General features: G+C 44.2%; 1 protein-coding gene and 1 long non-coding RNA gene across 3 annotated transcripts in view; one reads left to right on the forward strand and one right to left on the reverse strand.

Annotated features, from left to right (window-relative positions):
- Positions 1 to 5,256, reverse strand: part of Negr1 (neuronal growth regulator 1) — a 690,101-nt gene extending 684,845 nt beyond the window's left edge. The window contains exon 1 of the mRNA XM_075981026.1: positions 4,994 to 5,256. Coding sequence (XP_075837141.1) covers positions 4,994 to 5,151 — 158 coding nt within the window. The 5' untranslated portion in view covers positions 5,152 to 5,256. The remainder of the gene's footprint in view (positions 1 to 4,993) is intronic.
- A 500-nt stretch (positions 5,257 to 5,756) lies between these two features.
- LOC142854777 (uncharacterized) lies at positions 5,757 to 6,997 on the forward strand. Of its 2 annotated transcripts, none has more exons than XR_012911370.1 (3): positions 5,757 to 5,876; positions 6,126 to 6,276; positions 6,798 to 6,997. It is a non-coding gene; the product is annotated as an uncharacterized LOC142854777 (long non-coding RNA). The 2 variants fall into 2 exon arrangements; XR_012911369.1 differs by having other exon boundaries at positions 5,780 to 5,880.
- Positions 6,998 to 13,871: the final 6,874 nt, after the last annotated feature.

Below are 13,871 nucleotides of genomic sequence, written 5' to 3' on the forward strand. Positions count from 1 at the left end.
CTGACTCATGAATTCACATTTCCTCTGTGTTGCCCTCTCCTTCACACAAACAGAAGAGTAGAAGGCACTCAGAGTCACAGATGACCTACACAGACCACACTGCAGCCATTCAGATACACTTTTAAAATAAAATTATTCATTCCCACTTTATAAAACACCTGAATTATAAAAACCAGTATTTACAATAAGTTCATTAATAGACTTATATGCAAAAAATTATACAACCGAAGTAAATTTTGAATTATTCTGAACTCATTAGGTTGGTCAAAAACAATGACCTGGACCTTCTTAAAGGCACTTGATTATTCTGTAGTTAATGCATTGTTTAGGCTGCTATGCCACGTGGCGTACCTAGGCATGGAACATCACCACACATGAAAATCCACCACTATTCAGTTCTATGCTGGGGACTCGTTTTCCCAGCTCATTAGACAGTCCATTTTCCCTGCTGTTCTAGTTTTACTCTGTTGCTATAACGGCGATCAAAATGAACTCACGAGAAGATATTTGCCTTACCAGTTGCAGTCTGTCAACAAGGGAAGCCAGGACAGGGACTCCTGGCAGGAACCTGGCGGCAGGTACTGAAGCAGAGACCATGGAGGACTCTTATTACTGACTTGTTCCCCTGATTTGCTCAGTTACCTCCCTATTACACACCAGGCACACATATCAATGCCCCACAAACACCCCCATGGGACAATCTGATGGAGGCAATTTCTTCATGAGGTTCCTATTTCCATGTGGGCCAAGTCAACAAGCCCAAATATGTCACCTTCATTCCTGAAGAAGAATTCAACATAAGAGCTTTGAAATTATGTTTTACATACTCTACTAAATCAGAACACTAGCATTTAAACAATATCTAAATGTTATGAAATGATACCTGCATACTGAGAACACGGTGCTTTGATGTACAGAAAGGACTTGGCTTACATGGAGACATCCCAATCGCCTTCCCAAAGGACATTTAATTGAGTTATTTACTGGTGATTCCACATCCTCCTACATAAATCATTTATTACAACCAACAGTATGTGTTCCAAAGGAGACTACTTAATGTGGAATAAAATCAGCAAATGTGTTGGCCTACAGGAATAAATACTCAAGGCACTATTTCTAAATCTACTGGCAAGACTGGTTTGGGCAGAACTGTCCTCTGTGGAAGCATGTATTCTAGTACATCTGCATGGCCCTCTATTCTCATCAGAAGTCTTAGTGTGTTACCCAGTGACTGATAGTCAAGTCCAGAGCATGGGCTAGCTGAGTTGTATTCGTTTTGTTGAAGTAAGAGAATGGATCACTTATCAGGGAAGACTTTCCCCTTTCTTTCTTTGATTAAAAGCATGAAAAACATAGACTAAGTTACCTTGAATTAATATCAAAAGTGGTTGAAAATATACAAAATTTATGCAGAATGAGTGAATGAGAAACATACTGGAGGAAAAAAGAGTTGAAATGAAATGTGTTTTAAAAATGCACAGTTCTGAAGAGGCTACAAATGAGGATGTTGTGGGACTGTGTACAAAGACCAGGAAGCGTCTTCGATCTGTTTATCCAGCAATACTTGCCAAAGAAGTAGGAATAAAGCAATTGGTTGCTGTTTTACTTATCACAGACACTGGAAAGCAAGCTGACTTGTATGTAAATTTCAGAAGTGTGTCTCAGATCTTTGGGTCTATCAGCCCTGAGACCTAATGCAAATTCACTAGAGTTCTTGCCATGACTGCCCTCTACTTCCTCACCAAATGACACCACAACTCAGACATGCCACACACAACAAAATGCAACCTGAAGACTGGAGGGAAAGAACACCATCCCATTTATCAATTGACACAATTTGTTAGGAACAGAATAACGTGGTTAAATCTCGTAAGCATTGATGTCTATAATGACACAACTGAAGTAAATATATATTCTAGAGAACTACAAAGTACCATAGAAGACCATGTGTTTTTTAAATCCAAAGTTTACGTAAGAGTTACTCTGCTAAACACATGTATTGTTAAAATCCATACAGGAAGGTCCAAATAGTTCTATCTAATCTTCACAGGGTCTGCGTTGCAAAGCCTTCACTGGCTTAAAAAGGCGGAGAGAAGGATGGAAACCTTGGCAGACTACCCTATAACTCATTGTATCTCCTGTCGGTGACCTCAAAGGTGATCGTCAAATATAAGGTGGCAGATGGCAGAAAGTGGCAAGATGGATTCCCTTTGTGTTATGGCTCTACTCAAGGGAAGTTTCTTCTTGTTTGTTTACGTTTTTGTTTTCCTAAAAATGGACTCCCTAGCACTTTGGAGATGGAAGGGAATCCACTGACCTTTGACCTTGTCCTTCATTAACAGCCACAAGACCCAGCATTACTGACTGGCATGTTTGAACTGCCAGGTTTTTAGCACTCCAGGACATTGGATAGCTGTTACTTCACTGTTCTCTCTCTGTGAGATGCTTTGAGGAATGGGTGTGACAAAAATAGAATACATCGTCACCTCGTCCTATTAGGTGTTGTCTTAGGTATTCAGTTCCCAGACTTCCATGAGATGGGGATGTGTGTCTGCAGGATCAAGTTCTGTTTTTCTAATGACTTATATATAGCCTCAAGAATAATTTGAAACATATATCTCCCGTCGGGTTTACTTCTAGTGAAAACATGGCCCCAGTTCGGCCCCATCTGCTGGTTGCCCATCAATGCCAGAGGCTGAAGAAGTCACAGAGCACTGAGAGCAATCTTCATTTGTGATTGTGTCTAATGCTGCTGTTCAAACTTCTAAAAGAAACCAACAGCAGGAATAAAAGGGAGAGGTTAATCCACAACCGCTCCATGATAAAGTGTCCATTACCTTTGTCAAAAATAAAAAGTGTGACAAAAATCCATTACTTCTGTGTTCCCAGATTCATAACAAGAATAACACCTTATTAAAACATGACATTAACATGTATTAGAATGTATCTGACTTTTTCAGATAAATTTATTCAACTGAGAACAATTTTAATGAAGATGCAATTTCCTGTAAATAAACAAGTCATCCCCCAAACTTGCATAATCTAAAAGTTCAGTAACTGGAGAATTCCTATAGAGTTATAAAATTAATATTAGAAAGTAAAGCAGATAAAATATGCTCCAAGTGACAAAAGAAAATGGCAGTGAAGACCCGGGAGCTCTACTCTGTCAGAGTAAAGGTCTCCCGGAAGCATAACATGATCCTGATACTTTAATCGACCACACCATTTATTAAACCGCTCATTAGGAAAGGAATTGCCAAGATATATCACCAGGGTGAGTGATGGCTTCAAGCCTTCAGACTGAAAATGGTGCTGCTTGCCACAGGTTAGACATTTGCTACTTCAAGCACAAACCTTTCAGTGTCTGTCAATTGAGACTGTGTCTAAAGCTGCTGCTCAAACTTCTCAAAGAAACCAACATCCCAGTCAAGGAGGGAGCATGGCATGTCTGCTACAACCATCGCCTTTTTTTTAAAAAAAAAAAGTTATCCTACTATAGTGTGACAAAAATCCATAACTTTTGTGTTTCCGGATTCATAACAAGAATGATATATTATTAAAACACGATATTAACATGTAGCCAAATGTATCTGTGAAACTGGCCTCAAGAGCACGTAAAAAACTTTAAGTCATACTCCAACTCACATTGTTAAATTTAAAACGTCGCCCGGTTAAGCGGAAATAGACGCCACTCTTCCCCACCTTCGACATGCTTTATACTGGCTCGGTGCAATCTGTACTCATAAGCAAACTACCACCCAGTGGAGAGAGCGAAGATCCTTCAGGAAGACTGGAGAAGCCAACCAGGTGGGGGTGCCCCTGTAGGTGGGTCTATGTGAAGTGAAGGAGCAAGGCCGGTTAGCGAGCCCAGTTTAGCTCAGAGCAAGACCGGTCATCAATTATTTATATCCAATGGGAAATCTTTCCCAGGCACACTTGGCAGTGTGGCTTATGGGGGAAACCGGGCTAGGATATCCTTTTCAGACCAACACGCTTCTGTTCAAGCTTAGAGAAAATAAGGGGAAGAGAAGAGGTAAAACTGAAGAGAGAAGAGGAAGGAAGGGAAGTGTGTGTGTGGGGGGGGGGCGGTAAACGTGTGTGGTGAGTGCGGAATGCACCTTTAAATGCTGTGGGAGCATCTGAACATGAAGTGATCCTTACAGTATGAAAGCGCCAGTGTGTGAGAGGACCGGAGAGCTGAGAAGGAGTGTGCTCCTAACACCGAGGTTTATGAGGGTTTGCAAATGATAACGGAACATGATGTGGGTGTGACGGAAAAGTGCATGGGAGATGAAGCTCTGTATGAGAGTCTGGGAGGGGAGAGATAAGGGCTATGGTGAGGACCAGAGATTGGGGAAAACGGAAAGCTGGAGAAAGGGGGGGGAGGCGGTCAGAAATGACAGCGGAGGAACTAAGACCGAGTGTAAAACACTGAAAACAGAACAGAATGGGGATAAACGAGAGAGTGAAGGCAATGAGCAGTGAGTAAAGATGAGATAGAGAAATGGGAAAGGCAAAGAGGAAGGGGAGAAACAAGGAAGGAAAACCGTTAAAAGAAAAAAAAAGCGAACGGGGCATATTTGGATCTTACTGTCCAAGTGAGAGGGAAAATAAATGGAGCATAGAGCCAGCAGTTGGGAAAAGTCGCTTACGGAGTGAAGCCAAAACAACCCCTGTAAACTTGTCAGACTCCAGGAGTATCCCTGGCAGCAGCACAGAGACCCAGATCCAAAGCGGCACCTGCCCCTCCTTCAAGCACCACACTCCTCACCCCGGACTGCCCAGAAAGTGTCTCCATTCCTTCCCAACCCGGCCAGACCCCTGCCCCGGGGTCCGAGGAGCCTACGGAAGGGTCGTGCGTGGTAGCCAGAGAGGTGGTGTTTTGCTAGTGTGCAACAGCAGGATTCACGCTAGGTGTGAAACAAGGCGAAGAGAGGGAAGGGGGACAGAAAGATAGACTGAGGCAAGTGTGGAGAGGGCGCATGGTCCCTACCTGAGCACCGCCGTGTCACCTTTCCTCACCAACATGTTGTCCACGGCCGCCCAGGGAAAGTCCACGCTCTGCCCAACCGGGAGGCAAGAGCACAGGCTCAGAAGCACCGCCGCCAGCCACTGGTTCGAGCAACAAGCGCCCTGCACCAGGAGCACCATGTCCGTGCCTGCCAGGCTGCTCGCTCTCCGGCAGCGTCGGCTCCCACCCCCTGCTGCTGGCGAGGCTGCCCGGTAACCAGGCGGCGCGCCACACCAGATTTTTTTCCTCTTTTCCTCTTTCTGAGTGGGTGGGTGGGTTTCTTCTCTTTCTCGCCCCCTCCCTAGTTGTCGGGCGTAGTTTCCCTCTTTCCCCGGCCTCGCCTCCTTTCTGCTCTTCTGCAGCTCGCCTTCCCTCCCTCCCCTCCCGCCCCCTGGCACCGCGCTCCACCTCCTCCGGGGCGCCCGGCCGCGTCCGGAGCGTGGCTAATCCCCGGCGGCCGCACACTGTCCTGCGAGGCGACGAGCAGAGCGCGGGAGGCGGTGCAGGCAGCGCGGGGCGCAGCAGCGGCCGGCGGCCCCCGGGCTCGCGCGCGTTGCCAAGCGGCCGTTTCCGTAGCAACCCCGCCCGGGGATGGAGGACCAGGCAGGGAGGGGGGCCGGGAAGCAAAAGAGATAGATCAAAAAGAGGGAAAGAGGGGGACAGGGAAGCTAGGGGCGACGGGGGCTAAGCCGAGGTCTGGTCCAGCTTGGCAGCACCAGCGAGAGAGCTGTGCATGCTGCTTGGCTGGGAAGTCAGGGCAAGGGGGCCTGGCCTGCCCTCTGGTGCATTCAGCTCCTGGGCCTCCCAGGGACCCCGACTTTAAAGTGCTCAAGTTGGGGTCGGCGCCATCATGACGCCCGAGACTGTGAGTGAGTTGGCTTTTTGTTGTTGTTATTGTATGTGTGTTTTTTAAATCCTGACTAGCTAATTGCGCTGTTAATAAACTGCGTGCTAGTACTGTTCTCTCTCTCTCTCTCTCTCTCTCTCTCTCTCTCTCTCTCTCTCTCTCTCTCTCTTCTCTTCTCTTCTCTTCTCTCCCCCTTCTTCCTTCCCTCCCTCGCTCCTCGTCTTTCTCCGTGCGTCTCTCTTTCTCCCCTCTGTTATTTTTCTTTAGGGGCTCGTCTTTTCACCCTCCTTTGGAGGTGGGCAGGGACAGTGGCGGCGCTGCTGCTTTGCGGGAACAGTAGAGCTATCTGGGCCTGACGGCTGAGAGCTAGCGCGTCTGTGGGTCGCCTTTGCGGACTGGAAGACGCCTGCCCTTCTCTGTGCGTCTTGGTACTAACTTGTGCGTGAGTGTGTGTGCGCGTGTGCTGTCAGCACAGAGTGTGCGCGTGTCAGAGGGAGATGGAGTGTGCAGGGCGCGTGCGAGACCAGGGCGCGCGCAGCACGCAGGCGCGCTGGGAGGGATGGGCGGGCCTTGCTGGGCTGCGGAGTTAGAGGAGGCTGCAATCAAGTGTTTTAATTGTGTGGAGCTAGGCGGTCCTGTTATGTAAGAGGCAGTTTAACCCATTTGAGCCTATTGGGTGGAAGGCTCGTACATTCGGATGGAGTCAAGACATTCCTCGGCTTTAAGGATTCCCAGTTGTATTTTCCTCACAACCTCCCAGCTGGAGTGGACCCGCATCCTTTGAGAGGCGACCTCAGCTCCCCAAGCCGCAGCCCCGCATCTGCTAACCCACGCCCAGGTCAGGGTAGAGCAGGGTCCGTGGCATGAGTCACCCCACAGTCCACTCATTTTGTTTATTTTTAATTTTTAATTTTCTTCCCTCCTGGCACTCATTTTCAGCCTCCTAGAGCTCTTCCGGTCGACTTGCAAATCAATGAGAGAATCTGAGCCCAGAGCAGTGGTTCCAGTCTCCGTGACGAGTTTAGGATGGAAGTTGGGAGGGGGAATGGGTAGATAGAAACAACTGACCCTCTCCACCTGGCTTGCCCCGCCCTCCGCCTGTAATGGTATTTTAAAGATGAATAAATAAATAAATAAATAAATAATAATAATAAAAAAAAACCACATCCGTCTTTCACTGCTGTTCATTTGAACTCCTTTTTTTTTTTTTTCCTGAACGCCAGCAGGGCCCTGCGCAGAGCGCGCCAAAGCAATGATCTCTGCAGGGGTCAGCATCCGGCTTCCTCCCCAAGCTGAGCTCTTGACGAGGCAGGGAGGGAGTCATAGTTGTTGTTGGTACCCAGGGCGGCTTTTTAATTTTTATTTTTATTTATCACCATGTCTAAGGATAGACGGGATAGGGGCAGCCATTCCCACCGCCCGAGACCACCCAGACTGACTTATCCCTAAGCAACATCACCTCCCTGCGGAAGATTCCCTGCGAGGCTCAGCAATTAAACGCCGGGTTTGCAGCGGGAACTATTGAGGTGATTAGTATTCAGGCTTAATTCTCAGAACCCGCTCGGGAATTCAAAGTGCGGTAGTATTCAGCTGCATTTCGAAACATCAATAAAATGTTAGTCATTTGCGGATGAATGAAAACATTTTTCTTTACCGTCTGCTGTGCTAGAGAAATAATTGTCAAATGGCAGCCTCTCGCTAATACTGATGCCAGACACCTAGAGAACGTTCTCCTCTTGTTGACTTCATTTAACATTCTTGGCGGTGCACTCCAGATAAAGCCTAAAATTATCGAGAACAAATGAGGTATTAGAAGACCTGACTTCCCACTACGTGGCCAGCCAGGTCCATGCGGTATTATTTCGGTATCGATAAACTAGATGCCAATGAAAAGAGGCAGAAAGATCAGCTTGTGGCGTTGAGCCAAAGTTTAACGATATTGTATGCAAGAACAGGAGAGCCAGCACCTTCGTGTACAAACCACTGAAAAGCATCTTTTCCTAACTGCCTTCCCCAGAGACTGACATCCTCGGTGCTCGCAGGTGGGGGCGTGGGAGGGGGGATTTCTGTGGCCAAGGACTGAGCTCTGCAGCAATTTTAATATGTACAACAACCCTGCAGGCTTGTAAACCCAAACTGGAGCCACTTCTACTTACAGGCAAGGAGTTTCTTTTCCGTGTTCCTGTTCCTATCTCAGCTTCTATTCGATGATCAAAAAATATTCAACACTTAGAGAGCCGATCCAAATAAAAGCAAAAAGGACCCCTGTGTGATACGTGCGGGGATTTAGAGTTACTTATAGGTCTGTCCCAGTTAAGGAGCACTAGAGTGCACCCCAGGCAGCCACTCTTGCCCCCTGCACTTCCGCTGTCCTCAACTAGAGAAGGAATTAACTTTAACAGCTTATTATGATGGACTTTCCCCTTGACCCTTCTGAGAGTTCATATCCAAGTGAATTTTACATGGTTTCTAGCATTTGCTTCCAAGGTCCCAGAATTCCTCTCAGCAGAGATATAAATCCTGGAATTCTTGGCATATTTGAGGGAATTCTGGAGCAAAACCAAATAATAAAATGAGGACGGTAGGCAATCCTACTGGTAGAATAAATAGAAAGTCACACTGTCTTAAACATTTTAGATGGTGAAGACCCTATGGTTGTAGTGGCGCACAGGCTTGGTCAGAAGTCACAGAATGTGACAGAAATTGTAACTTACTTTGTAACCCTGTGCTTTGCTATTTCTAAATCTCAAGTTTAGAAAGCTCATCATGACCAATATGGAGTTGATTTGGAACAGAAGTGGGGTCAGAAAGTGATGACAAATAATTTTCCATTGACTTACACTTTTTCCCCCTGGTGCCTTCTGACCTAAGTTTTAAAACAAAAAATTCTATTGGAAAAGAGGCTGTTTGGATTTTCCCTCTAGAATTCAGTGTTGCCAATGAGATTGCTACTATGAGAATATAGGATAGAAATTCACTGTTTTATTTGCTTTTGCCTGTGGTGAGTGAAGCAAACTTCAACTTCTACCTCATTACTCCCTGGGCATAAAAATGTTTAGGCAGGACAGGACCTAGGATCCAATTGAAAGAATTGAAAATAAAAACACCTTTGTAATTCCCGCAGGAGTCAATCAGAGCACTGTCTGTCCAGGAAATAGGCTAACAGCTCTCTAACTTGCCTAGTGATTCTTTTTGAGTTAAACCAGTTTAAGTCTGGAGCGTTTTCAAGTCATTGTGAAACATTAAAAAAATAAAAATAAATAAATCTTTAGGGAATTTTTTAAAGAGATGCTCAACATATCTCCTAATATTTTTGTTTGTTTGTTTTTATTTTTATTTGTTTATTAAAAATAAAACAAACTATCTTTTTTCATTTTACTTACCAATCCCAGTTCTTACTCCCTTTCCTCCTCCCATTCTCTTCACCTAACCCCACTCCTAACCCCATCCACTCCTCAGAGAGGGTAAGGCACATTGCTTTGGGGATGGTCCAAGGCCCTTCCTACTATATCTAAGCTGAGCAAGGTATCTATCCAAAGAGAAGAGGTTCCAAAAAAGCCAGTACAAGCAGTAGGGGTAAATGCTGGTGCCACTGCCAGTAGCCCCTAAGCCTACCCCAGCCATGCAACTGTCAACTACATTCAGAGGGACTAGTTTGGACCCATGCTGTTTCCTTCCCAGTCTGACTGGAGTTGGTGAGCTCCCATTAGCTCAGGTAAACTGTTTCAGTGGGTGTCCCAATCATGGGCTTGACCTCTTTGTTCTTATGCTCACTCCTCCCACTTTTCAGCTGGATTTTGGGAGCTTAGTCCAGTGCTCCAATATAAATCTCTGCCTCTGTTTCAATCAGTTGCTGGATAAAGGTTCTATGGTAATATTTAAGGTGTTCATCAATCTGACTAAAGGGCAAGGCCAGTTTGGGCACCATCTTTTCCATTGCTTAGGATCTTAGTAGGGTCATCTTGTGGATTCCTGGGAATTTCTCTAGTGTCAGGCTTCTTGCTAGCCCCATAATGGCTCCCTCAATCAAAATATCTCCTTCCTTGCTCTCAACTCTGTCCTTTCTCCATCTCAATTATCCCATTCCCTCATGTTATCCTCCCCTCTCCACTTCTCCCCTCATCTTCCCCTTCCACTTTCTCTACTCTCCCCATCCCCAGGCTCCCAATTTTGTCAGATGATCTTGTCTGTTTTCCCTTTACAGGTGGATCTTTGTATGTTTTTCTTGGGGTTCACCTTGTTACTTAGCCTCTCAAGGATCATGAACTATAGACTCAATACTTTGCTCTACAGCTAGTATCCATTTATGAGTGAGTGTTTGTTTATTTTTCAAGACATGGTTTTTCTTTGTAGCATTGGAGCCTGTCCTGAAACTAGCTCTTGTACACCAAGCTGTCCTCGAACTCACAGAGATTTGCCTGCCTCTGCCTCCTGAGTGCTGGGAATAAAGGCATGTGCCACCACTGCCCGGTGACTCTTAGTATTTTGAAATCAGGTAACTGGGATTGCCCTGGCAGATACTCAACAGCACCCCAGCCTCAGCAGGTAGTAGCTGACAGCATCAGGAGAGGACCAGTGTGCTATCATTCCCTGACATTACTAAATATTCTGCTATACAGAACCAAGTCATTCCCAGGTAAGAACTGACCCTTAGGGTAGGTGTCATTAGCATGAACACCTGTCTACATTCCTCCTCCTCCTCACCTATATTAAGGAGGCAGAGCTGTGGCCAACACCCCATACTGCTTTGAAGTCTACAAAATAGAAGTGGCAGGGCTGGAGAGATGGCTTGGTGGTTAAGAGCTTTGCCTGCTCTTCCATAGGTCCTGAGTTCAATTCCCAGCAAACACATGGTGGCTCACAGCCATCTGTAAAGAGACTTGGTGCCCTCTTCTGGCTTGCACTGTATACATATTAAATAAATAAATCTTTAAAAAAAATAGAAGCGGCTCTTCGTTAAGCCCAACTTCTCCCTTGGTTCTGATTTATTGAGGAGACCTGGTTAGTACAAATGGGAATTAATAGTTATCGCAGAAGGATTTAATAATAAGCTCCAACTGAACACTTCCCCATGGGAACAGATGTGCTAGGTTGTGCCATACACAGCCACCAGCTCTTCTCAATGCTTTGCTCCTGTGTGATTCTGTGGCAAATGCTGCTGTGAAGTAGGTTTCAGGAGAGACTCTTAGATTTAGGGCAGAGTTGAAATGACAAGTCTCACCTTTCAGAGAAATTTAGCATTTTGTGACTTCTTAAAAAAAGTATATTTGACGTGATGAGCTTCCTTCCAGGAGGAGCTACCTCAGGCCTCTGTGTTCCTTACATTGGATCAACAGCTATAGGGAAGGCAACCCATGAAATGAACATTGAATAAAGGTGAGCAGAGTCACTGACCTGTGGATTCATTCAATCTAAACAGTGAGTAAGCTCACCACGGTCTCTGTGCTACAGGGGTGGCTGGGTGAGGATGACGCCTAGGCTGTTCCCAAAATGTTCTTGAGCATTCCCCGGAGAGACTCCACAAATGTCACCCAAGAGTTAAACAGGAATCCTCCTAGTGTGAGAGAGAAAAATTTTTTCAAACACTAAAATCTTTGTTCTTTTGACTTGTAAGATGGGAGATTTAATTAACTATATGTCATGACATATTTCCATGGATTTTACAAAATTGTAACGTTCATTTAATAGTCTCAACGATAATCTCATTTCCAAAATCTGTAGGCACATTCAATATATGAACTAAAACAAAAACATCAAACTTGATGTTTTTATTGTACTGTGAAAAGAAAAATAAATCCCCAAATCCCAAATTAGCATGTTATGTTACTCTATGTCATTATTTGTTAAAAGGCTTTTTCCTCAATGCAGTGAGAAGGCACTGATGCTGACAACTTCTTCTTTTCCTCTTCTACAGCATCCACGTCTCCAGCCCATGGATCCTGCCACCAGCATTCAGGATAGGTCTTTCTCCATCAGCTAACTGTCTCTGAAATACCTTCATAGGCACATTCCTTTGTTTCCTATGATTCTGTACCAAGTCAGTTGACAATAAGGTTAAACCATCACAACTAATAAATGTTGAGCATGGAAACTAAATCAGGTCCTGACACCTTCTGGTTGGAAGTTATAGGCCTGTGCCAATGAAAACAGTATGGTGCATTTAAGCACATTAAATAATGTAACAATACAATGTCTAGAAACAAATCTAAACAAATACACCAAGGTAAGTATCAACAATGGTACCCCCAAATTAAATAGATACTGCTGGAAACATTGACTTCTAACATACAGCAGAATATAGTTGGTCTTTGTCTTACAGTGTGCAAAATATCAATTCAGACGGATGAACTATCTAAACATAGAACCTAAACCCATCTCTATCTTTAGTAAAGAACATGGAGGGAGGTGTCCTTGAAACTGACTTTGACATTGATTGAGACAGCATGCTGAACTCTTAGGACAAATCAAAGCTACACAGTGCCAGCATGTCACTTTAAGGAGCTTTCAAACTAAAAGTTATCAAAATGGAAAGTAGCCTACAGAATAAGGAAAATATTTTCAAGTTGCATACTTACTGATGGATTGATATTCTAAATTAAAACTCTTCCAGTACAATAGCAGGAAAAAAAAACAACTGGATAAAACTGGCCTCAGGGTGAGCAAACCCAGACCTCTCTCCAAAGGAAACAAAGGATCAATGCTGTCATTATCATTTATGGCTCCTTGTTCCTGTCACTTTTGTTGCTTGTTTTGTGTCCTTCATAATAGTCCTTGTTCACTGCAACTCATCTGTAACCATGGCTACTTCAGGAAAGACCCATACCAGAGAAAGATGAGGAAGTACAAGTTCCGAGTGGCAAAGCAAAGTCAAGTTAGTACCTCCAGGAGGAATGTTCCCCACAACTGACTGCACTAGAGGACCCATGTACTGAAGCCTCTAGTCTCATCACACTTACCCACATTGCAATGAAGGACCAGGAATAACTATGGCTTTGGGCTCCCCTTTAGCTCTGGCAAGGCGAAAATAGGATACTGTTCAATAGGATACTGTAGAATCTTAGGACTTTTTTCAGAATAATCTGATGCACCCTATATTTAATTGCTGAATGTTTAGGCTTGCTACTGCAGGTCACGGTCAGTACAGACCTCATCAACAAAGGAGGTTCATTCGTGGGCAGTCAATAATAACTCTCTAGCTTCCAGTTCTTCTGGACAAGGCTCCTAAACACAGGCAATCTTGACAAGTGTTTCCTGTTTCATTACTATAAAACATTTTATATCTATGTGACTCCTGAATTTTTCTTCCCTGGTAATTAAAGGAGAAATTTATCAGAACAGTAACATGGGTTTGTATATAATACATGGATAAGTTAAAAATAATAAGAGAGTCAAAAAAGTTGTCAGAATGAAAATACTTAGAATTTACCTACAATTTTAATTTTGGTAGAAAATAAAGCTTGTCATTTTTTGTTATATTCATACATGCTATTTATAATATGTAATATTTAGATTTATTAATATTGGGCTCAACACACTTTTTTGAATTATGCTTATTGTAATAGCCTCACATTGGACACAAACACTCATTTTATGTAGTATTTGCAAAGAACTCACAATTTATGCATGAGGATATAAAGCATGATTGTGAACAAAAACTAGTGCTCTTTATTTCTGTAAGTATCACCTTGAAGTTACACTCACTCTGGCCTGGCAGTGTTATTTAGATTTATGAGTTATAACTGATCTTCCATCACTTGTGGATAATGTAATTTGCTGTTACCCAGGAGCAAGTCCTGACGCCATCAGAGCACTTGATGCTCCTCTGTCCCATATCCCAAAAGAAAGCAGAGAACGACTCATCTTACCAAATGCTCTTTCTGTTCCAGTTATTGCTTCAAGACCAATCTTGGCTTTCTCAAATGACTCACTTAGTTGGAAAATTTGTATATAATTGTGTTAGTTTCCAGTGTGGCCTCATGTGGCTTTTGAAGATGAGAACCAAATTATCGGGTG

Source organism: Microtus pennsylvanicus, chromosome 7 (genome assembly GCF_037038515.1).
Source record: "Microtus pennsylvanicus isolate mMicPen1 chromosome 7, mMicPen1.hap1, whole genome shotgun sequence".
Classification (NCBI taxonomy): domain Eukaryota; kingdom Metazoa; phylum Chordata; class Mammalia; order Rodentia; family Cricetidae; genus Microtus; species Microtus pennsylvanicus.